Source organism: Dendrobates tinctorius, unplaced genomic scaffold (genome assembly GCF_039654945.1).
Source record: "Dendrobates tinctorius isolate UK_male_01 unplaced genomic scaffold, ASM3965494v1 ptg000261l, whole genome shotgun sequence".
NCBI classification, from domain to species: domain Eukaryota; kingdom Metazoa; phylum Chordata; class Amphibia; order Anura; family Dendrobatidae; genus Dendrobates; species Dendrobates tinctorius.
In genome coordinates, this window is record NW_027361928.1 from 368,284 (window position 1) to 392,793 (window position 24,510).

Genomic DNA, 24,510 nt, shown 5'->3' on the forward strand with positions numbered 1-24,510 from the left:
CCCGCAGAGCCGCACTCCACATAGAGAATAATGGGGCATCCAGCACCGACCTCCACCCGCAGAGCCGCACTCCACATAGAGAATAATGGAGCCTCCAGCACCGACCTCCACCCGCAGAGCCACACTCCACATAGAGAATAATGGAGCCTCCAGCACCGACCTCCACCCGCAGAGCCGCACTCCACATAGAGAATAATGGAGCCTCCAGCACCGACCTCCACCCGCAGAGACGCACTCCACATAGAGAATAATGGAGCCTCTGGCACCGACCTCCACCCGCAGAGCCGCACTCCACATAGAGAATAATGGGGCCTCCAGCACTGACCTCCACCCGCAGAGCCGCACTCCACATAGAGAATAATGGGGCCTCCAGCACCGAACTCCACCCGCAGAGCCACACTCCACATAGAGAATAATGGGGCCTCCAGCACCGACCTCCACCCGCAGAGCCACACTCCACATAGAGAATAATGGAGCCTCCAGCACCGACCTCCACCCGCAGAGCCACACTCCACATAGAGAATAATGGAGCCTCCGGCACCGACCTCCACCCGCAGAGCCGCACTCCACATAGAGAATAATGGGGCCTCCAGCACTGACCTCCACCCGCAGAGCCGCACTCCACATAGAGAATAATGGGGCCTCCAGCACCGAACTCCACCCGCAGAGCCACACTCCACATAGAGAATAATGGGGCCTCCAGCACCGACCTCCACCGGCAGAGCCGCACTCCACATAGAGAATAATGGAGCCTCCGGCACCGACCTCCACCCGCAGAGCCGCACTCCACATAGAGAATAATGGGGCCTCCAGCACCGACCTCCACCCGCAGAGCCGCACTCCACATAGAGAATAATGGGGCCTCCAGCACCGAACTCCACCCGCAGAGCCACACTCCACATAGAGAATAATGGGGCCTCCAGCACCGACCTCCACCCGCAGAGCCGCACTCCACATAGAGAATAATGGGGCCTCCAGCACCGAACTCCACCCGCAGAGCCACACTCCACATAGAGAATAATGGGGCCTCCAGCACCGACCTCCACCGGCAGAGCCGCACTCCACATAGAGAATAATGGAGCCTCCGGCACCGACCTCCACCCGGAGAGCCGCACTCCACATAGAGAATAATGGGGCCTCCAGCACTGACCTCCACCCGCAGAGCCGCACTCCACATAGAGAATAATGGGGCCTCCAGCACCGAACTCCACCCGCAGAGCCACACTCCACATAGAGAATAATGGGGCCTCCAGCACCGACCTCCACCCGCAGAGCCGCACTCCACATAGAGAATAATGGGGCCTCCAGCACCGAACTCCACCCGCAGAGCCACACTCCACATAGCGAATAATGGGGCCTCCAGCACCGACCTCCACCGGCAGAGCCGCACTCCACATAGAGAATAATGGAGCCTCCGGCACCGACCTCCACCCGCAGAGCCGCACTCCACATAGAGAATAATGGGGCCTCCAGCACCGACCTCCACCCGCAGAGCCACACTCCACATAGAGAATAATGGGGCCTCCAGCACCGACCTCCACCCGCAGAGCCGCACTCCACATAGAGAATAATGGAGCCTCCAGCACCGACCTCCACCCGCAGAGCCACACTCCACATAGAGAATAATGGAGTCTCCAGCACCGACCTCCACCCGCAGAGCCACACTCCACATAGAGAATAATGGAGCCTCCAGCACCGACCTCCACCCACAGAGCCACACTCCACATAGAGAATAATGGAGCCTCCAGCACCGACCTCCACCCGCAGAGCCGCACTCCACATAGAGAATAATGGAGCCTCCAGCACCGACCTCCACCCGCAGAGCCACACTCCACATAGAGAATAATGGAGCCTCCAGCACCGACCTCCACCCGCAGAGCCACACTCCACATAGAGAATAATGGAGCCTCCAGCACCGACCTCCACCCACAGAGCCACACTCCACATAGAGAATAATGGGGCCTCCAGCACCGACCTCCACCCGCAGAGCCGCACTCCACATAGAGAATAATGGAGCCTCCAGCACCGACCTCCACCCGCAGAGCCACACTCCACATAGAGAATAATGGGGCCTCCAGCACCGACCTCCACCCGCAGAGCCGCACTCCACATAGAGAATAATGGAGCCTCCAGCACCGACCTCCACCCGCAGAGCCGCACTCCACATAGAGAATAATGGAGCCTCCAGCACCGACCTCCACCCGCAGAGCCACACTCCACATAGAGAATAATGGAGCCTCCAGCACCGACCTCCACCCGCAGAGCCACACTCCACATAGAGAATAATGGGGCCTCCAGCACCGACCTCCACCCGCAGAGCCGCACTCCACATAGAGAATAATGGGGCCTCCAGCACCGACCTCCACCCGCAGAGCCACACTCCACATAGAGAATAATGGAGCCTCCAGCACCGACCTCCACCCGCAGAGCCACACTCCACATAGAGAATAATGGGGCCTCCAGCACCGACCTCCACCCGCAGAGCCACACTCCACATAGAGAATAATGGGGCCTCCAGCACCGACCTCCACCCGCAGAGCCACACTCCACATAGAGAATAATGGGGCCTCCAGCACCGACCTCCACCCGCAGAGCCGCACTCCACATAGAGAATAATGGAGCCTCCAGCACCGACCTCCACCCGCAGAGCCACACTCCACATAGAGAATAATGGGGCCTCCAGCACCGACCTCCACCCGCAGAGCCACACTCCACATAGAGAATAATGGAGCCTCCAGCACCGACCTCCACCCGCAGAGCCACACTCCACATAGAGAATAATGGAGCCTCCAGCACCGACCTCCACCCACAGAGCCACACTCCACATAGAGAATAATGGGGCCTCCAGCACCGACCTCCACCCGCAGAGCCGCACTCCACATAGAGAATAATGGAGCCTCCAGCACCGACCTCCACCCACAGAGCCACACTCCACATAGAGAATAATGGGGCCTCCAGCACCGACCTCCACCCGCAGAGCCGCACTCCACATAGAGAATAATGGAGCCTCCAGCACCGACCTCCACCCGCAGAGCCACACTCCACATAGAGAATAATGGAGTCTCCAGCACCGACCTCCACCCGCAGAGCCACACTCCACATAGAGAATAATGGAGCCTCCAGCACCGACCTCCACCCGCAGAGCCACACTCCACATAGAGAATAATGGAGCCTCCAGCACCGACCTCCACCCGCAGAGCCACACTCCACATAGAGAATAATGGAGCCTCCAGCACCGACCTCCACCCGCAGAGCCGCACTCCACATAGAGAATAATGGAGCCTCCAGCACCGACCTCCACCTGCAGAGCCGCACTCCACATAGAGAATAATGGAGCCTCCAGCACCGACCTCCACCCGCAGAGCCGCACTCCACATAGAGAATAATGGAGCCTCCAGCACCGACCTCCACCTGCAGAGCCGCACTCCACATAGAGAATAATGGAGCCTCCAGCACCGACCTCCACCCGCAGAGCCACACACCACATAGAGAATAATCGAGCCTCCAGCACCGACCTCCACCTGCAGAGCCACACTCCACATAGAGAATAATGGAGCCTCCGGCACCGACCTTCACCCGCAGAGCCGCACTCCACATAGAGAATAATGGAGCCTCCAGCACCGACCTCCACCCGCAGAGCCGCACTCCACATAGAGAATAATGGAGCCTCCAGCACCGACCTCCACCCGCAGAGCCGCACTCCACATAGAGAATAATGGAGCCTCCAGCACCGACCTCCACCCGCAGAGCCGCACTCCACATACAGAATAATGGGGCCTCCAGCACCGACCTCCACCCGCAGAGCCACACTCCACATAGAGAATAATGGAGCCTCCAGCACCGACCTCCACCCGCAGAGCCGCACTCCACATAGAGAATAATGGAGCCTCCAGCACCGACCTCCACCCGCAGAGCCGCACTCCACATAGGGAATAATGGGGCCTCCGGCACCGACCTCCACCCGCAGAGCCACACTCCACATAGAGAATAATGGAGCCTCCAGCACCGACCTCCACCCGCAGAGCCGCACTCCACATAGAGAATAATGGAGCCTCCAGCACCGAACTCCACCCGCAGAGCCACACTCCACATAGAGAATAATGGGGCCTCCAGCACCGACCTCCACCCGCAGAGCCGCACTCCACATAGAGAATAATGGAGCCTCCAGCACCGACCTCCACCCGCAGAGCCGCACTCCACATAGAGAATAATGGGGCCTCCAGCACCGAACTCCACCCGCAGAGCCACACTCCACATAGAGAATAATGGAGCCTCCAGCACCGACCTCCACCCGCAGAGCCGCACTCCACATAGGGAATAATGGGGCCTCCGGCACCGACCTCCACCCGCAGAGCCGCACTCCACATAGAGAATAATGGGGCCTCCGGCACCGACCTCCACCCGCAGAGCCACACTCCACATAGAGAATAATGGAGCCTCCAGCACCGACCTCCACCCGCAGAGCCGCACTCCACATAGAGAATAATGGAGCCTCCAGCACCGACCTCCACCCGCAGAGCCACACTCCACATAGAGAATAATGGAGCCTCCAGCACCGACCTCCACCCGCAGAGCCGCACTCCACATAGGGAATAATGGAGCCTCCGGCACCGACCTCCACCCGCAGAGCCAATATATCGTCCCCCTGCTGCTGTCCCCCGCATATATCGCTCCCGCCCATGAGGAGCTGGTGATGACCCCTGCGCAGGGTTTGGTGGCGCTGTGCTATGGATGAGGGTCCCATATATGGGATGATGACCTCGTGACTAAGGCCTCTTTCATACATCCGTTTTGCGCCGTCAGGCGAGATCTGGCTTTTTTTTGTAAATATCCGGCGAAATGCAATGCCGGATCCGGTTTTTCCCCATTGACTTGTATTAGTGCCGGATGGCATTGCGGTGCGTCCGTTTTTTGCCGGATCCGGCTACTTGTCTCATTCCGGCGTCTGGAAAAAACGGCTACTGTAACGTTTTTTGTCTCCGGCGAAAAAGCCGGATCCGTTTTTTTTAAGTCTGCGCATGCTCAGATCCAATTGGCCGGCCCCCAGCAAACAGATATAACCTGCTAGACGGATCCGTTTCTATAGTTCTCCAAAATTTACGCCGGATCCTGCCCGACGGCAAAACACTGATGTGACAGTGGCCTAATGTCTGCACCTCCTCCTCAGTGAGGTTCTGCAGCAGCTGAGGCGCATTCCACCCTATTTTCTGTATGGGGACAGTATGACGTAATTATGACCCTGTGATGAGGTGGTGCAGCAGCTGCGGCCCCGGGATACATGACACCGCGAGACCCGCCGCCGCCATCACCGCCCGCAGGCTGAGAGCTCCGCCCATGATGGGACCTGCTGCGCATGCGTGTCAGACGTGGAAGCTTCGAGGCGCAGAGCCGGGCGCGCTGCACTCTGGGTAGGAGACGGGTGGAGCCGCCGCCATTTCGTGCAGACACCGAGAAACGAGAAGACGCCGCGACCGAGGAGCGGCCTGAAGGTGAGTGCGGCCAGAGCTGTGTAAGCGGCATAGTGCGGTATACTGAGGGGTATAGTACCGGGGGAGAGCTGTATACTGAGGGGTATAGTACCGGGGGAGAGCTGTATACTGAGGGGTATAGTACCGGGGGAGAGCTGTATACTGAGGGGTATAGTACCGGGGGGAGCTGTATACTGAGGGGTATAGCACCGGGGGGAGCTGTATACTGAGGGGTATAGCACCGGGGGGAGCTGTATACTGAGGGGTATAGCACCGGGGGGAGCTGTATACTGAGGGGTATAGTACCGGGGGGAGCTGTATACTGAGGGGTATAGCACCGGGGGGAGCTGTATACTGAGGGGTATAGCACCGGGGGGAGCTGTATACTGAGGGGTATAGCACCGGGGGGAGCTGTATACTGAGGGGTATAGCACCGGGGGGAGCTGTATACTGAGGGGTATAGCACCGGGGGGAGCTGTATACTGAGGGGTATAGTACCGGGGAGAGCTGTATACTGAGGGGTATAGTACCGGGGGGGAGCTGTATAGTACCGGGGGGGAGCTGTATACTGAGGGGTATAGTACCGGGGAGAGCTGTATACTGAGGGGTATAGTACCGGGGGGAGCTGTATACTGAGGGGTATAGCACCGGGGGGAGCTGTATACTGAGGGGTATAGCACCGGGGGGAGCTGTATACTGAGGGGTATAGCACCGGGGGGAGCTGTATACTGAGGGGTATAGTGCCGGGGGGAGCTGTATACTGAGGGGTATAGTATCGGGGAGAGCTGTATACTGAGGGGTATAGCACCGGGGGGAGCTGTATACTGAGGGGTATAGCACCGGGGGGAGCTGTATACTGAGGGGTATAGCACCGGGGGGAGCTGTATACTGAGGGGTATAGTACCGGGGGGAGCTGTATACTGAGGGGTATAGCACCGGGGGGAGCTGTATACTGAGGGGTATAGCACCGGGGGGAGCTGTATACTGAGGGGTATAGTACCGGGGAGAGCTGTATACTGAGGGGTATAGTACCGGGGGGGAGCTGTATAGTACCGGGGGGGAGCTGTATACTGAGGGGTATAGTACCGGGGAGAGCTGTATACTGAGGGGTATAGTACCGGGGGGAGCTGTATACTGAGGGGTATAGTATCGGGGAGAGCTGTATACTGAGGGGTATAGCACCGGGGGGAGCTGTATACTGAGGGGTATAGCACCGGGGGGAGCTGTATACTGAGGGGTATAGCACCGGGGGGAGCTGTATACTGAGGGGTATAGCACCGGGGGGAGCTGTATACTGAGGGGTATAGTACCGGGGGGGAGCTGTATAGTACCGGGGGGGAGCTGTATACTGAGGGGTATAGTACCGGGGAGAGCTGTATACTGAGGGGTATAGTACCGGGGGGAGCTGTATACTGAGGGGTATAGTACCGGGGGGGAGCTGTATAGTACCGGGGGGGAGCTGTATACTGAGGGGTATAGTACCGGGGAGAGCTGTATACTGAGGGGTATAGTACCGGGGGGAGCTGTATACTGAGGGGTATAGTACCGGGGGGGAGCTGTATAGTACCGGGGGGGAGCTGTATACTGAGGGGTATAGTACCGGGGAGAGCTGTATACTGAGGGGTATAGTACCGGGGGGAGCTGTATACTGAGGGGTATAGTACCGGGGGGAGCTGTATACTGAGGGGTATAGTACCGGGGGGGAGCTGTATAGTACCGGGGGGGAGCTGTATACTGAGGGGTATAGTACCGGGGGGAGCTGTATACTGAGGGGTATAGCACCGGGGAGAGCTGTATACTGAGGGGTATAGCACCGGGGGGAGCTGTATACTGAGGGGTATAGCACCGGGGGGAGCTGTATACTGAGGGGTATAGTACCGGGGGGAGCTGTATACTGAGGGGTATAGTGCCGGGGGGAGCTGTATACTGAGGGGTATAGTGTACCGGGGGGGAGGCTGTATACTGAGGGGTATAGTGTACCGGGGGGGGAGGCTGTATACTGAGGGGTATAGTGTACCGGGGGGGGAGGCTGTATACTGAGGGGTATAGTGTACCGGGGGGGGAGGCTGTATACTGAGGGGTATAGTGTACCGGGGGGGAGGCTGTATACTGAGGGGGTATAGACAACTCCTGAGAACTATGGAACCACATGGGGACAAAAGACAAGAAAAACAACATCCATATCCAGAATGGCAACATCTGGCTCCAGTACTTCAGAGACCTCTATAAAGACATTCCAAAGGAAGAACTAATAAGCCAAGAACAGGAAAACATAATGGCAAAACTAAAAGCAATGGAGGAAAAAGTAAAAAATGTCCAAAACCCCCTGGATGCACCTATTACATCACAGGAAGTAGCAGAGAGAATCTCTTCCATAAGATGTAGAAAAGCCGGTGGCCTGGATGGAATCCTACCAGAAATGCTGAAGTACAGCCCACCAGAAATACAGGCCGCAATGGTTAAACTCTTCAATATTGTGCTAAGTGCCGGCTACTTCCCTCCTACCTGGAACCAAGGCCTCATCACACCCATCCACAAGAATGGGGACAGGTATGACCCAGCCAACTACAGTCATGGCCAAAAGTTTTGAGAATGACACAAATATTATATTTTCACATGATCTGCTGCCTCTGGTTTTTATGTGTTTGTCAGATGTTTTTATCACATACAGAAATATAATTGCAATCATATTATGAGTAGCAAAAGGTTATATTGACAGTTAGAATGAGTTAATGCAGCAAGTCAATATTTGCAGTGTTGACCCTTCTTCTTCAGGACCTCAGCAATTCTCCCTGGCATGCTCTCAATCAACTTCTGGATCAAATCCTGACTGATAGCAGTCCATTCTTGCAAAATCAATGCTTTTATTTTGTCTGAATTTGAAGGTTTTTGTTTGTCCACCCGTCTCTTGATGATTGACCACAAGTTCTCAATGGGATTAAGATCTTTCCAGGCCATGGTCCCAAAATCTCTGTTTTGTTCCCTGAGCCATTTAGTTATCACCTTTTGCTTTATGGCAAGGTGCTCCATCATGTTGAAAAAGGCATTGTTGATCGCCAAACTGCTCTTGGACAGTTGGGAGAAGTTGCTCTCGGAGGACATTCTGGTGCCATTCTTTATTCATGGCTGTGTTTTTAGGCAAGACTGAGAGAGAGCCCATTCCCTTGGCTGAGACGCAACCCCACACATGAATGGTTTCAGGATGCTTGACAGTTGGCATGAGACAAGACTGGTGGTAGCGCTCACCTGGTCTTCTCCGAATAAGCCGTTTTCCAGATGTCCCAAACAATCGAAAAGGGGATTCATCAGAGAAAATGACTTTACCCCAGTCCTCAGCAGTCCACTCCCTGTACCTCTTGCAGAATATCAGTCTGTCCATGATGTTTTTTCTGGAGAGAAGTGGCTTCTTTGCTGCCCTCCTTGAGACCAGGCCTTGCTCCAAGAGTCTCCGCCTCACAGTGCGTGCAGATGCACTCACACCTGCCTGCTGCCATTCCTGAGCAAGCTCTGCACTGCTGGTAGCCCGATCCCGCAGCTGAAACACTTTTAAGAGACGGTCCTGGCGCTTGCTGGTCTTTCTTGGGCGCCCTGGAGCCTTTTTGGCAACAAGGGAACCTCTCTCCTTGAAGTTCTTGATGATGCGATAGATTGTTGACTGAGGTGCAATCTTTCTAGCTGCGATACTCTTCCCTGTTAGGCCATTTTTGTGCAGTGCAATGATGACTGTACGTGTTTCTTTAGAGATAACCATGGTTAACAGAAGAGAAACAATGATGCCAAGCACCAGCCTCCTTTTAAAGTGTCCAGTGGTGTCATTCTTACTTAATCATGACAGATTGATCTCCAGCCCTGTCCTCATCAACACCCACACCTGTGTTAGTGGAGCAATCACTGAAACGATGTTAGCTGGTCCTTTTAAGGCAGGGCTGCAATGATGTTGAAACGTGTTTTGGGGGATAAAGTTAATTTTCTAGGCAAATATTGACTTTGCAAGTAATTGTTGTTAAGCTGATCACTCTTTATAACATTCTGGAGTATATGCAAATTGCCATTAGAAAAAATGAAGCAGTAGACTTTGTAAAAATTAATATTTGTGTCATTCTCTAAACTTTTGGCCATGACTGTACAGAGGAATATGTGTCAGCAGCAACCTGGGAAAACTGTTCAACAGCATCCTGAACAAGAGGATCCTCAGTTTCCTCACCGAGCACAACGTCCTCAGCAAGAGCCAAGCAGGGTTCATGCCAAACCACCGCACTACTGACCATATCTACAGCCTCATTCAGAGCCACGTCCACAATACAAAGAAAGGGAAGATATACGCCTGTTTCGTGGACTTTAAAAAGGCCTTTGATTCGGTGTGGCACCCAGGCTTATTCCTGAAACTGCTGGAGAGCGGAATAGGAGGAAAGACCTACGATGTCATCAAAAGCTCCTACACCGAGAACCTCTGCAGTGTGAGTGTGAACAGCAGAAGAACGGCCTATTTCCAGCAGAGCCTTGGAGTCGGACAAGGCTGCAGCCTAAGCCCAACGCTCTTCAACATTTACATCAACGAGCTGGCTACCGCTCTGGAATCTCCACAGCACCAGGTCTCACCCTCCACGACGCGCAGGTGAAATTCCTGCTGTATGCAGATGACCTGCTGCTTCTGTCACCAACCGAAAAAGGTCTCCAAAAAAACCTGAAAATCTTATAGAAATTCAGCTCCACCTGGGCACTACCGGTCAACCTAAAGAAAACCAACATCATGGTGTTCCAGAAGAGAGAGAGAAAATCAGATCAGCACCCTTCATTTATCCTCAACAACTGCGCCCTTACAGGAACGGACAAATATACCTACCTGGGCCTAGAGATTCACCGATCAGGGAGCTTCTAACACGCCATAGAGACCCTGAAAGACAAAGCATGCAAAACCTTCTATGCCATCCGAAGGAAACTTTACCATCTGAAGCCACCAGTGAGGGTCTGGTTAAAAATCTTCGACTATCATCGCCCCAATCCTCCTGTATGGCAGCGAAGTCTTGGGCCCTCACACCTACCCAGACTGGTCAAGGTGGGATTTCAGCCCAACAGAAATATTCCACCTAGAATTCTGCAAGCACGTTCTCCAAGTCCATTGGAGCACCTCCAACAGTGCTTGCCGGGCCGAGCTGGACAGATTCCCTCTACACCTAACGGTTCTAAAGAGGGCACTGTCATTCCCGGCTCACCTACATAGGAGCAATTCAAGCTCCCATCACCATAAAGCCCTGACACATGTAGGTGAAACTGAAAAACCAGGACCTTCGGAACAGCCCACCCAAACCCAACCTGACCAGACCACCAATCACAGCAACCTGACAAAAGCCGGAATCAGGAAGATGGTAGACGAAGGCCAGGAGAGGTACATAAGTGACTGGAAGAACAACATCATCAGCTCACAGAAACTGACCATGTACCAGAGTCTACAGAGAGACTACAGACTGGCTCCATACCTGGAGAAACTCCCGGACCCCAAAGACCGCAAGATCCTGAGCCGATATAGACTCAGTGCCCACAGTCTGGCCATCGAATCCGGCCGACACAGGCAGAGCTACAAGCCCAGGGAGGAAAGACTATGCCAACACTGTGACCAGGAGGATGAGACCCACTTCCTGCTACACTGCTCCAAATACTCAGCAGTGAGGGACACTCACTTCAGGAGACTCTCACATCTCTTCCCGGATTTCACCACCATGAAGGAGGAAGAGAAAACCTATATCCTGCTGGGGGAAGACGAGAGAGCAGTGGAGATAGCAGCACAATATGTGAGCGAATTTGAGAAAGAGAACTATATGCCATGGACTTCTATAGCCCCCATCCTGGATCTGGCCCCCCCCCCCCCCCCCCATTCACCTTCCCTATGCCATGGACTTCTCTAGCCCCCACCCTAGATCTGCCCCATTCACCTTCCCTATGCCATGGACTTCTATAGCCCCATCCTGGATCTGCCCCCATCCACCTTTCCTACAGCCCCTACCCAACATTTCTACAGTCCCTATCCCTATTCCCTTTTGTACACTTGCTTTGACAAAACTAATGTGTATTTAGTCCTGCCAATAAAGCTTCATTGAATATAGTACCGAGGGGGAGCTGTATACTGAGGGGTATAGTATCGGGGAGAGCTGTATACTGAGGGGTATAGTATCGGGGAGAGCTGTATACTGAGGGGTATAGTATCGGGGAGAGCTGTATACTGAGGGGTATAGTATCGGGGAGAGCTGTATACTGAGGGGTATAGTATCGGGGAGAGCTGTATACTGAGGGGTATAGTATCGGGGAGAGCTGTATACTGAGGGGTATAGTATCGGGGAGAGCTGTATACTGAGGGGTATAGTATCGGGGAGAGCTGTATACTGAGGGGTATAGTATCGGGGAGAGCTGTATACTGAGGGGTATAGTATCGGGGAGAGCTGTATACTGAGGGGTATAGCACCGGGGGGGGGGGAGAGCTGTATACTGAGGGGTATAGCACTGGGGGGAGTCGTCGTGGAGCTTTGGGCCTTTTGTTGCCTTTTTTGTTTTTAATCCGGGTAGAGTTTAGGGTCGCACCTCGGTGTCTTTGAAGAGAGTGTGTTCTCGTGGACCCCTTTAGATTTGCGTTCTCATGGACCCCTTCAGATTTGTAGGGCAGCATGGTGGCTCAGTGGTTAGCACTGCAGCGCTGGAGTCCTGGGTTCGAATCCCACCAATGACAAGATCTGCAAGGAGTTTGTATGTTCTGTTCTCCCTGTGTTTGCGTGGGTTTCCTCCCACATTCCAAAGACTAAAGGCCCCGTCTCACTAAGCAATCTCGGTAGCGAGATCGCTGCTGAGTCACAACTTTTGTGACGTAACAGCGATCTCACCAGCGAGATCGCTGTGTGTGACAGCGATCAGCGAGCGGCCCCCCTGCCGGTATCGCTGATCGCTGCAAGAAACCTCTGGACATTTCTTTGGTCGCTGGTCTCCCGCTGGCCAGCACGCATCGCTGTGTGTGACAGCGGGAGACCAGCGATCAGGTGTAAAAAAAAAAAAAAAATAATAAAAAAAAATAGTTATTCTCACCTTCCGACGCTCCGGTCCCAGTGATCCTTTGCATGAATGACCGCGAGACTTTATCCCGCGAGACCGTGACATCTCGCGGTCATTCGTGCAAAGGATCACTGGGACCGGAGCGTGGAGAGAGGCAGGATGGCTGAACGGGACGTCGGAAGGTGAGAATAACTATATTTTTTATTTTGATACTATTTTCTACAGCGATAGCCAGCGATGCCGGGCGCTCGGCATCGCTGTGCTGATCGCTGGTGAAGCTGTCTGTGTGACAGCTCACCAGCGATCACATAGCGACATACCAGCGATCCTGACACCTTCATATCGGTGTCGGGATCGCTGGTGAGTCGCTTAGTGTGACGGGGCCTTTAGGCTAGTTTCACACTAGCGCTTTTGAGCACAGCGACGGCCTGCGCACGGCCGCCGCTAAGCCCCGCCCCCTGCCGCGCCTCCGCCTGTAGCTCCGCCTGCCGGCGCATGACGCTGCATGCGCCCTGCGTCCCCTATCTTTATCCCAGGGGGCGCAGGCCGTGCGCAGTATGCGTTTGGCGGCGCATGCGTCCTTTTGACGGTGCGCCGACCTGCGCCAAACGCAACCTGCTGCAGTTTGGTTGCGCCGGCGCACCGTCAAAAAGGTGCATGCGCCGCCAAACGCGTACTGCGCACGGCCTGCGCCCCTAGTGATAAAGATAGGGGACGCAGGGCGCATGCAGCGTCATGCGCCGGTAGGCGGAGCTACCGGCGGGGTTTAGCGGCGGCCGTGCGCAGGCCGTCGCTGTGCTCAAAAGCGCTAGTGTGAAACTAGCCTTACTGATGGGGCTCACAACATAAATTCCCTATCAGGGACAGCGATGTGTGCAAACTGTAAAGCGCTGCGGAATATGTTAGCTCTATATAAAAATAGATTATTATTTGCGTTCTCACGGACCGCTTCAGATTTGCGTTCTCATGGTGTCGCTCACACGTCCTGGTTGTGATGTCCTGGGTGCTTGTAGTGCCGGAATTTGCCCCTTGTGCAGCGTAAAGTGCCATTTCTGGCTTTTTCGGGAGAGCGAACTGCTGATGCCACGTTGGTGTCCTGCAGGAAGAACCCACATGCCCCTTTGTTGCCAGCGTCTGTATCCGACCCCACATGCCCCTTTGTTGCCAGCGTCTGTATCCGACCCCACATGCCCCTTTGTGGCCAGGGTCTGTATCAGACCCCCACATGCCCCTTTGTGGCCAGGGTCTGTATCAGACCCCCACATGCCCCTTTGTGGCCAGGGTCTGTATCAGACCCCCACATGCCCCTTTGTGGCCAGGGTCTGTATCAGACCCCCACATGCCCCTTTGTGGCCAGGGTCTGTATCAGACCCCCACATGCCCCTTTGTGGCCAGGGTCTGTATCAGACCCCCACATGCCCCTTTGTGGCCAGGGTCTGTATCAGACCCCCACATGCCCCTTTGTGGCCAGGGTCTGTATCAGACCCCCACATGCCCCTTTGTGGCCAGGGTCTGTATCAGACCCCCACATGCCCCTTTGTGGCCAGGGTCTGTATCAGACCCCCACATGCCCCTTTGTGGCCAGGGTCTGTATCAGACCCCCACATGCCCCTTTGTGGCCAGGGTCTGTATCCGGATGCTCTGGGCTGCAGTTCTTCGATTTCTTATGCAGGGTGCTGCTTCTGACTGTGAGGTTGGCACGCTGTACCCCCTGTGGTGCCACCTCTGTGCTGGGCACCCTGCTGCTTTTGTCAGGAGGTGGCCTTGCTGCAGCGACATGTGATAATGCAGTTCTGGAAACTGACGTGCGTCTGTTTTCTTTTTCATGTTCAGTTGCATCTGCCATAACCCCCGGGAGGATCCAGACTGGACACTTGGAGGCCTGCCATGGGCTCAGACAAGCGGTAAGTCGGCTGCTGAGTATTGATGACGCGTTAGATCTTTAGCTGCAGTGTTTTTCACATTATGTGACTCCTCAGATTTGTTGGTTTCTTGTGCCCTTCATCCTCTTCCGGTGTTCAGGGCTGCAGCAGTAATGTGTACACAGGCAGTGCCCATGTCTGGAGCTGCATCGGGCTGTGCGCATGTTTATAACCCATATTTGTATGTGGACTGAAACAGCTCTAGGGAAATTCTGCAGCGCTCGCTGCCTTCCCTTCCTCTTCTTTCAGCCATCGCTTGCTCCATTCCTGGCCATTTCACTCTATAGGACTTCCAGCCACATCACTACCCCATGACAATATTGGGGTTCAGCATGCAACGGCTGAAGGAAAAGGACCACACGTCAAGCGAAGAGGTGAGCAGTGAAGGCAACGTTTGTTTGTTTTTTTTGTTTTTTTTTTCTGTGTGTGTGTTTTTAAGATCTGATGCTCATATCTGTAAGTTGTGTGAAAGTCGAATGTATTAAATATTTATAGGGCCAAAATTGTGCTGTGAGCGATCAGCGCAATATTTAGTTGGTGACTTTCTGTCTGGATCTGTGCTAGGTCGCAGTAGGAGGTTCAGGTAGTGAGAACAGGAAAATGCATTGGCTTGTGGAAGTATTCACCCCCTAGGCTTTTTCCCTATTTTTTTACATTACAATCTGTGTGTAAATATTTTTGTAATATGATTTGTGTGAGATGTATCAGCAGCACTAAATAGTTTAAGTTGGGGAAGTGAGAATTGCCATGCTTCGTGACAGGATATCCACCTCTGCAATTTGAGTGTAAAATGAGAGGCACCGCTAGCAGAGCACTATGAAGGCCAGGGGGATCTCCGGAGCAGCGCCGTGAAGGCTAGGGGCAGCTCCGGAACACCACCATGAAGGCCACGGGGAGCTCCGGAACACCGCCGTGAAGGCCACGGGGAGCTCCGGAACACCACAATGAAGGCCACGGGGAGCTCCGGAACACCGCCGTGAAGGCCACGGGGAGCTCCGGAACACCACAATGAAGGCCAGGGGGAGCTCCGGAGCAGCGCCGTGAAGGCCACGGCTCCAAGAGTCCAATATTTTTTTTAGGGCTTCTGTTACTCAGTAGACGAAAGCTGTTAGGCTGTGTGCACACGGTGTGTGTTTGGTGCGTTTTCGCTGCTATTTTTCTGCGCCGAATTGGGCCATAAAAGCGATGTAATCCTTATGCCAGCTAATTCAATCAACATCTTGAAGTGCTGTGCACATGATCAGTCATTTTCCTTTCCGTATTTGCAGTGTTTTTTTTTTAATCTGCAGCATGTCAATACTTTGTGCAGATTTTTAGCGTTGTTCACCCATTGACAATTGAGTCAGTGAAATCCGCAGCAAAAACGCAGGTATAAAAAGGTTTGCGGATTTGCTGAGCTTTTGTTGCGGTTTTACAGGCTTCCATTGTGTTTCCAGCACACTCGTGTGACAGCATGGGAAACACTGACACGTTGGCTACCAGTGGTAAGACCGTCGGTCAGAGCGCTGCAGGGTATCGATGTCAGCGTGACCCCGCAGAGATGCTGACTGTGACCCGCATTAAAAGTCTCATCGCAGGTCAGCAGGCGTCGGCTGATGAGACTACTCCTCCCATCAGGCGACGTCCGATGTCACTGATCGCCGCTGATTGGAGAAGTGGTCTCGCTTCAGCCGGTCGCCTGTGTAATTGTTTTACTTTTTTTTTCTGATTACATATGTAAACACATCTTGCTCACCTAACACCAAATCTCCTATGCCTTTTTGTTTCCTGTAAACAAAAATAATAAACCACCATATATGCTTCTGTCTGCCGTAGTCCACGTAATCCAGAGTGTCCCACTGCGATCTCGCTTGTAGAGCAGTCGCATCGGGAGATAGGACTTCTCTAACCGGCCGCCAGCGATACACTGACATTACTGTCATCGCTCCACTAATGTAAACACTGACATTACCGTCATTGCTCCACCAGTGGGAACTTCTTACCTCAAACCAATGGGTGGGACAATCAGCCCAGACTGGGGTAAAAATAGTTCTCCTCCAGACCTCCACAAATATTAAGAATGACTTATTCGGTCGTCCATGACAGCACCACCTGAGAGAGGGGATCCGCCCTTCAGGAACAGGAAACCTACAGATACAAAAGGGTGGCACCTCTCCCACGCATCAGTTGGTTTCCTGTTCCTGGAGGACAGGACTCCCTACAGATCGTCCGTCATGGATCGTCGAGGATATTCCCAGGCCGGCTGACCGACCCAGGTAGCGGGGGGCGGGTCCCTGGAAGCGCCGCAGTGGACGGAGCAGGTGGAGCAAGGGGTCCGGAGGACAGCCGTTTCCAAAGTGCCAGCACCAGGAAGTATGTATGCCCCTGGCCCCTCCTGGTGCGTTCCCCCCGGGGTCCGGTCTTCTCCCCGTCCGGGCCGACGTTGGTGCCGAGTCGGCGGGCGCAGAGCGATGCACTTGGGGGCTGGAGGCATTTGAGTCGGGGGCGCCGTGCCGGCTCCTTTCCGCGCGCTCCCGCGATCTCAGGTTAGCGGCGGAAGTGATGCAGCGGGGGGGGCCGGGAACGCCTAATCCGGAAGTCGGGTGCCGTCCGGCTTTCCGGTGTGCGCCGTGGAAGCGCGGCCCAGGGGTCGCGTGCGGTGGGAGGGGGGGGGACCGGAACACGGGGCAGGGGGGTCCCGGGTGGGAGGTGCCTCAGCCAGAACCCTGCTGACCCAGACATCAGGAGGCTTTATAAGGCAGGCGGGGACGCTGCTGCGGTGCTTCTGAAGGCCCAGCAATGGATACGACAGAAGCCCCCATAGACCAGCAGGACGAGGTGCAGGAGCGCCCACAGAAACAGGCCACAGTGAAGCCTCATACGAATGGCCAGCAAAATAAGCAGGGACGAACGAGCGGACAGAGCCGCAGAAGTTCCTCCAGACTAAAGGATCCCCCTGCCTCCCTCCGTGATCCGGTACCTGCTTCAACTGCATGAGTAAGAGATCTCTGTGAATGTACCCTGATGCAGTGTTCCCTTATGTTTTTTCGCAGGGGAGGAAAGCTATGGGAAAACAGAAGCACAGGGAATGTGCCCTCTGTAGTTGCCCCTTGCCAGATGGCCACCCTAAAAAGTTGTCAGCCATGCGTGCGACAGACGGTAGGGGTTGAAAGGGAACGATAGTCCACGGGTGGATTGACAGGCCCTTACACTCTGCCCTGTTTATACAGGTAGCGGAAGAGACGCCTGACTTCACTACAAGCCTGAGGGAGATAATCAGGACAGAGATGAAAGCCCTATCCCAAGGGGAATCTTCTAGGAGAAGAGAGGCTAGTTTTTCAGGCTCAGAGTCCTCTGTCGCCCCTAGGAAAGACTGACTCCTCAGATTCCCCGGCCTCCTCTTCGTCTTCCTCGGATGAAGACTCTAGCCGGTTCTGCTTCCCCTTAGACCAAATGGATAGGCTAGTCAAAGCAATAAGGTCCACCATGGGGGTAGCAGACGCAAAGCCGGAACTCTCAGCACAGGACATGATGTTCGGGGGTCTAGATCCCAGGAAGCGCAGGGCCTTTCCATTAAATGATTAAGTCCAGAGCCTAATAGAGAATGGAAGAGGCCTGAAAAAGGGGGCACCTTGCCTCCAGCCTTCAAGCGGAGGTACCCTTTTGATGACCCAGTGGTAAGCAGATGGGATAAGGCCCCTAAGCTGGACGTGGCAGTAGCCAAAGCCTCCAAAATTCCTCCATACCTTTTGATGACATGGCCTCTTTAAAAGATCCGCTGGATAAAAAAGCGGATTCTTTTCTAAAGGGAACATGGGAGATGTGAGCGGGCGCCCTAAGACCAGCGATAGCTGCCACATGATGGTCTGGCTAGATCAACTGGATTCTCAGCTGAAAGACGGAGCCTCGAGAGCATCCATTCGTAAAACTCTGCCGATCATCCAAAATGCCGCTGCTTTTTTAGCTGAGTCTTCGGCGGACACTGCAAGGATTGCGGCTAGGACCGTGGGATTATCTAATGCAGATCGAAGGGCGCTCTGGTTAAAGTGCTGGCCGGGAGATATCCAGGCCAGGTCCCAACTCTGTTCTATTCCATGTGAGGGGGATTATCTTTTTGGCCCTGTCCTGGACAAACTATTAGAAAAAGCCGGGGATGATAAAAAGAAATTCCCCAGTCTGCCGAACCCTTCTTGTAGACGTCCCTTTACCAGGAAGGGATATTTCCGTAGAAGGCCGTCCAGAGATCAAGGCAGATGGGATGAGAAAAGAAGGGTAGGTACAGGATTTATGTTTGGAGGAGGGGGTCGCCAGGAAGGTCCAGCACATAACACTAAAAAGCCGCCCCAATGACTAGTTGCTCCGGTAGGAGGGAGACTAGCTGCCTTCTACCCAGCCTGGTCGCTGATCTCTAGTAGCAACTGGATACTGGGGGTGATAGCTGCGGGACTACGACTAGAATTCTCCTGGGTTCCCCAAGATCGATGTAAGGTCACCCCACTCGGGTCTTCCCTGGAGGCCGAGGTTCGTGATCTATGCCGCAAGAAGGTCCTAACAGAGGTTCCAGAGGGAGAAAGGGGGAAAGGTTTCTACGCCCCTCTGTTCCTAGTCCGAAAGCCAGACAGCTCCTTCAGGACTATAATAAATCTTAAGGCCCTCAACGAGTTTCTGATCATACGTCCGTTCAAAATGGAAACAATCAATTCCACAATAAAATTGCTGTTTCAAAATTGCTTTATGGTGGTGTTATATTTAAAAGATGCCTACTACCATATTCCCATTCATGCAGCTCATCGGCGGTTCAGTTAGATGGGTCAGTTCAACATTTCCAATATGCGGCCCTCCCCTTTGGTGTGGCAGTCGCTCCCCGGGTGTTTACTAAAGTTATAGCGGAAGTTATGGCCCATCTACGTGAATAGTAGTCCCCTACCTGGATGACTTTCTTATTATAGGCAAAACGGCGGAACATTGTTTGGAACAGCTTCAAAGGGCGATGTCTGCCCTAGAGCGCTTAGGATGGTTGCTTAACATCAAAGAAACTCTGTTACAGCCGATGAGAATCCAGCAATTCTTAGGCCTAATCCTAGATTCTGGGAAACAGGAATGCCGTCTGCCTCCGAAAAAGCTTGTTCGTCTACACTATCGGGTCCTGAACGCTTCCAATAACCCCACCATGTCCCTCAGTAAAGCCATGTCCCTTCTGGGTTCCCTCTCGTCCTGTATCCTGGCAGTCCAGTGGGCACAGTTTCATACAAGGAAACTACAGGGCGAGGTTTTATTACATCAGAGTCCTTGGGGTTTACTTGGAGGGCCAGCTAACCTTGTCCTGAAACACAAGGGCGTCCCTAGAGTGGTGGCTAGAGAAGGATAACTTATCCAGAGGGGTACCCTGGGAGCATAACATAACCCGCATAGTCACCACGGATGCTAGCCCTTCCGGTTGGGGGGCCCATATGGGTGAGATTCTGGTCCAGGGCCTATGGGAGCAGCATCAGATAGAAATGTTGCCTAACCTGAAAGAATTGACAGCAGTGGAGCAGGCGGCTAAAAAGCTCCTTGTGTATCTGCAGGGCCATCACGTACGAGTGTTCTCCGACAATCAGGTCACCGTGGCTTATATCAACCACCAAGGCGGGACTCGTTCCAAGCCCCTGATGAATGTAGCAGAGCGTTTGTTCCATCTAGCAGAGCAGCATTTTCTATCTTTAACAGCTCTACATATAAAAGGGAAAGAAAACATCACGGCAGATTTCTTAAGCCGCAATCTGCTAAAGCAAGGAGAATGGTCCCTAAAAACCTCCATCTTCAACCTGATTGTACAAAAGTGGGGACAACCAGAGGTAGATCTCTTTGCCACCAAGGAAAACAGGAAATTAAGACAATTCTGCTACCTAAATCCCAGAGAGAATCCTCTGGCGGTAGATGCCTTTCTGATAAAGTGGGACTTCAGGCTAGCCTATGCCTTCCCTCCCCTATCTCTACTACCCCATGGTGATGAGGAAAATCAGAAAAGATGGAGCAAGGGTTATAGTTATCACTCCATTTTGGCCCAGGAGGGCATGGTTCTCATGCCTCAGGACCGTGTCAGTGTCCGATCCTTGGGTTCTTCCAGACATCCCGGATCTCCTATCCCAGGGCCCAGTTTTCCATCCTCAGGTGGCTGGCCTACATCTGACAGCGTGGAGTTTGAACGGACATTGCTAAGATAAAAAGGCTTCTCCCCAGACCTGATTAACACTCTACTTAAAAGTAGAAAAATCATTACTACCAAAATTTGTCAGAATTTGGAAAAAATTCCTTCAGAACAGAGTAGTCGCTGGAGATTCAGCGCCTATAATTCATATCTTAGACTTTCTACAGAAAGGTCTGGACATGGGGCTTTCCACCAGTACCCTTAAAGTACAAGTATCAGCCTTGGGGGCCCTTTTTAGCTGCAACATTGCGGGTAATTACTGGGTCAGTAGATTCATTAAGGCAGCAGGTAGATCCAGGCCAGTAGTGAAGGATAGATTCATGCCGTGGGACTTGAACCTAGTCCTCACGGCTATGACGGAAGCTCCAGTCGAACCTATCTCATCAGCTTCCATAAAAAAACCTGTCCCTCAAAGTAGCCTTCCTGGTAGCTCTGACGTCAGCTCGTAGAGTAAGCGACATCCAGGCATTATCTAGGCGTCCTCCTTATTTACAGTTTAAAGACGATAGGGTAATACTCAGACCTGATCCAGCGTACTTACCTAAGGTAGTTTCTAGCTTTCATAGGACACAGGAAATAGTCCTTCCATCCTTCCTCCCTAATCCAACTAACGAGAAGAAAAAGAATCTACACACCCTGGATGTTAGATGTCTCATAGAATATCTGGCAGTTACCGATCCCTGGAAGAAAGATAATGCCCTGTTTGTCTCCCATCAAGGCCCTAGGAAAGGTTTTAGAGCATCAAAAAATACACTAGCCAGGTGGATTAGAGAGGCGATTTCAATAGCATACACCTCAAAAGGCAGGTAGCCACCTGGGAAGCTGAGGGCGCACTCCACCAGAGCCATGGCGACCTCGTGGGCCGAAAGATCGGAAGTCTCCATGGACCAGATATGTAAGGCGGCTACTTGGTCCTCTCTGAGCACCTTTTATAGTCATTATAGGCTAGACCTGGGTGCTTCCGCAGACCTCTCCTTTGGTGTAAGGGTGCTGCAAGGCTGTAGTCCCTCCCTAAAGTAGTTATTACTCTCTGTAATTCCCTCAGGTGGTGCTGTCATGGACGACCGAATAAAGTCTTAGTTACTCACCGGTTAACGGTATTTTTCGGAGTCCTTGACCGCACCCGTATATTCCCTTCCGTTAGTTAATTTGGGTGTGCACGTCTTCCTCTTGTATATGTCCACTGGTGATAAATAATTAGGTATTGATAGTATTGTATATAAATCATGCCATTAACCTTGGAGGTCCTCTTATGCTCTGTAATCAAACTGATGCGTGGGAGAGGTGCTGCCCTTTTGTATCTGTAGGTTTCCTGTTCCTGAAGGGCGGATCCCCTCTCTCAGGTGGTGCTATCATGGACTGCGAAAAATACCGTTAACCGATGAGTAACTAAGACTTTCCCTACCGTCTCAGGATTTGCAAAGCTCCTCAACGGCTAGCCTGCAAAATTTACTCTACGGTGTGATATCCCCAGTTCCAAAAATAGAGTGCGGAACAGGACATTATTCATGTGCGTTTCTAATTAAAAAAATAAATGTAACACACAGGATGATAAATTTAAAACCTCTGAATATGCACGTAAAATGCAAGAGGTTCAAGATGGAATCGTAAAAAAAGCACCAGTCCATTGGTAGGCGGCCAGAACTTCGTGATGGCGACTATAGACTTTCGGGATGCTTACGATCACATCCCCATTCACCTAAAGCATCGGAGATGTCTGAGATTTGCAGTAGCTCATGGGCGGCAGGTACTTCGTTACCAATTCAATGTCGTTCCGTTTGTCATTTCTTCGGCACTACGAGTCTTCACCAAAATAATGGCAGTGGTAATAGTGCTTATCCAAAACAGGAACATCTGTATCGTGCCTTATCTGGGCGACCTGCTACTCATAGGTCAATCAGAAGTGGTTCTCAAGAGCCAAATTCAGGAAGTTATGAATCTTCTAACATTAGGATGGCTGATAAATTATCAAAAATCCAACCTGGTTCCATCCACCAGAAAAATCTATCTGGGAATGTTGGACTCGCAAGATCAGATGTCTCATCTGCCATAAGAGAAGCGAATACCGATATGGTCCAAGATAACAGCCTTATGGGATCAGTGGGAAGTATCTCAAAGGTCAGCAATGTCAGCACTAAGATCCATGACCTCCTGCATCCCAGGCCCATGCAAGATGCAGTCCCACATTCTATCTTGCTGGGACGGTGTCCTGGGATCACTGAGCAAAACTATTCGCCTGCCCGGACGAGTATAAGCTTCCTTCAGTGGCTCAAACCCAAGAATTTTGGCCAGGGGAGTAGCTTGGGATCAAAACCCCTGTTCAACTGTCACAACAGACAGACGCCAGTGGGAGAGGATGGGGAGCCATGGTCTCCCATGCCACATTCCAGGGGATATAGTCTCAGGACGTCAGTCTTCACTCTTCCAACTCCAGGGAGCTGAAGGCGGTAGAGGAAGCTCTAAAGGCGGCGGTAGACTTGGTGAAAGACTTGTATAAAAGTCTTTTCCGACAATATGACCACGCACACCTCCGACACCAAGGGAGCACGAGACACGAAAGCCTGAAGGCGATTTCAGCCAGGATCCTTGCTTGGGCGAAGCAACACGTGTTATCCTTGTCTACATTCCATCTAAAAGGATCGGTCAACATGCAAGCAGACTTCCTCAGCAGGAAAACGATGCATCCTGAAGAATGGAGCCTAGCTGCCGGAATCTTTTCAGGGGCTAACAAAAGAATGGGGTCTCCTGGAGGTAGACCTGTCTGCTACTTGGATACTTTTCCCTAGATCCGAAGACCTGCATAGTGGTGGATGCTTTCACTCACTGTTGGAACTTCAAGTTGGCATATGCCTTTCCTCCAATTCCTCTCCTAGCAAGGACGTTACAGAAGTTCAGGAGGGACAAGACAAAGACTATACTTGTGGCGCCTCATTGATTGTCAAGGAGCTGGTTTGGCACCCTAAACAATTTAAACATAGATGGCCCGCTGGTTCTCCCACCAACCAGCAACCTTCTCCACCAGGGACCGATTTCTTACCCAGATCCTCAAACCTTACAACTTACGGCTTCTGAATCCATTGTCCTGAAGGCTAGTGGTTTCTCAGATAAGGTGGTAAAAACACTGCAAAAAAGCAGGAAACCAGTGACCAATGCCATTTACAACAAGGTACAGAAAACCTTCATGTCCTGGTGTGGATTCAACCCACCAAATGTGCTGCGTCCAAATGTGGCACAAATCCACGATTTTTTTACAGAACGGGCTACAGAGGTCTAATGCCTAGCACTTTAAAAATTCAAGTCACAGCCATCAGCTCGTACTTTGATCAGACCCTAGCTGACCATCTCTGGGTGAGAAGGTTTACAATTGCAGCATCTCGTCTACAGCCTAGAACTCCAAATCTGGTCCCGCCCTGGGATCTAAATGTAGTTCTTAAAGACCTCACAATACCTCCGTTTGAGTCTATAGAGACTATACGTTTAGATAAATTATCTTGGAAAGCGGCTTTCCTAGTAGCCATCACGACGAGAAGGGTAGGTGAGAGGGCCTGTAATTCAATCAGAGAACCCTTCCCAAGAATCTTAGAGGACAGAATTATTTTCCGCCTAGATCAATATATTTTTTTTTTTTTTTACCTAAAATTTCTCCTTGGAGTTCCATAGGTCCCAAGAAATCATACTGCCTTCTTTTTGTCAAAGCCCATCCAATGCTAAGGAAATGGAGTTCCATACTCTGGATTAATGAAGAACAATCCTTCAATATCTTCAAAGGTCAAAACCCTGGAGGAAGGACCAGAATGTCTTCATACAGCACTTCGGGAAAATTAAAGTGGGAAAGAGCTTCCAAAAGCACGGTTATGAATTGGATTAAAATGGCAATTTGCAGAGCTTACGGAAACTAAGGAAGGGTACCTCCAGA

At 52.5% G+C, this 24,510-nt stretch overlaps 1 protein-coding gene across 2 annotated transcripts in view; it reads left to right on the forward strand.

Annotated features, from left to right (window-relative positions):
• Positions 1 to 5,330: 5,330 nt before the first annotated feature.
• LOC141069376 (RNA-binding protein 5-A-like) overlaps positions 5,331 to 24,510 on the forward strand; it is a 42,656-nt gene continuing 23,476 nt past the window's right edge. For both annotated transcript variants that reach the window (XM_073558868.1, XM_073558869.1), the window contains exons 1-2: positions 5,331 to 5,489; positions 14,337 to 14,407. In XM_073558868.1, the coding sequence (XP_073414969.1) occupies positions 14,391 to 14,407 (17 nt within the window). In that variant the 5' untranslated portion in view covers positions 5,331 to 5,489; positions 14,337 to 14,390. The remainder of the gene's footprint in view (positions 5,490 to 14,336; positions 14,408 to 24,510) is intronic.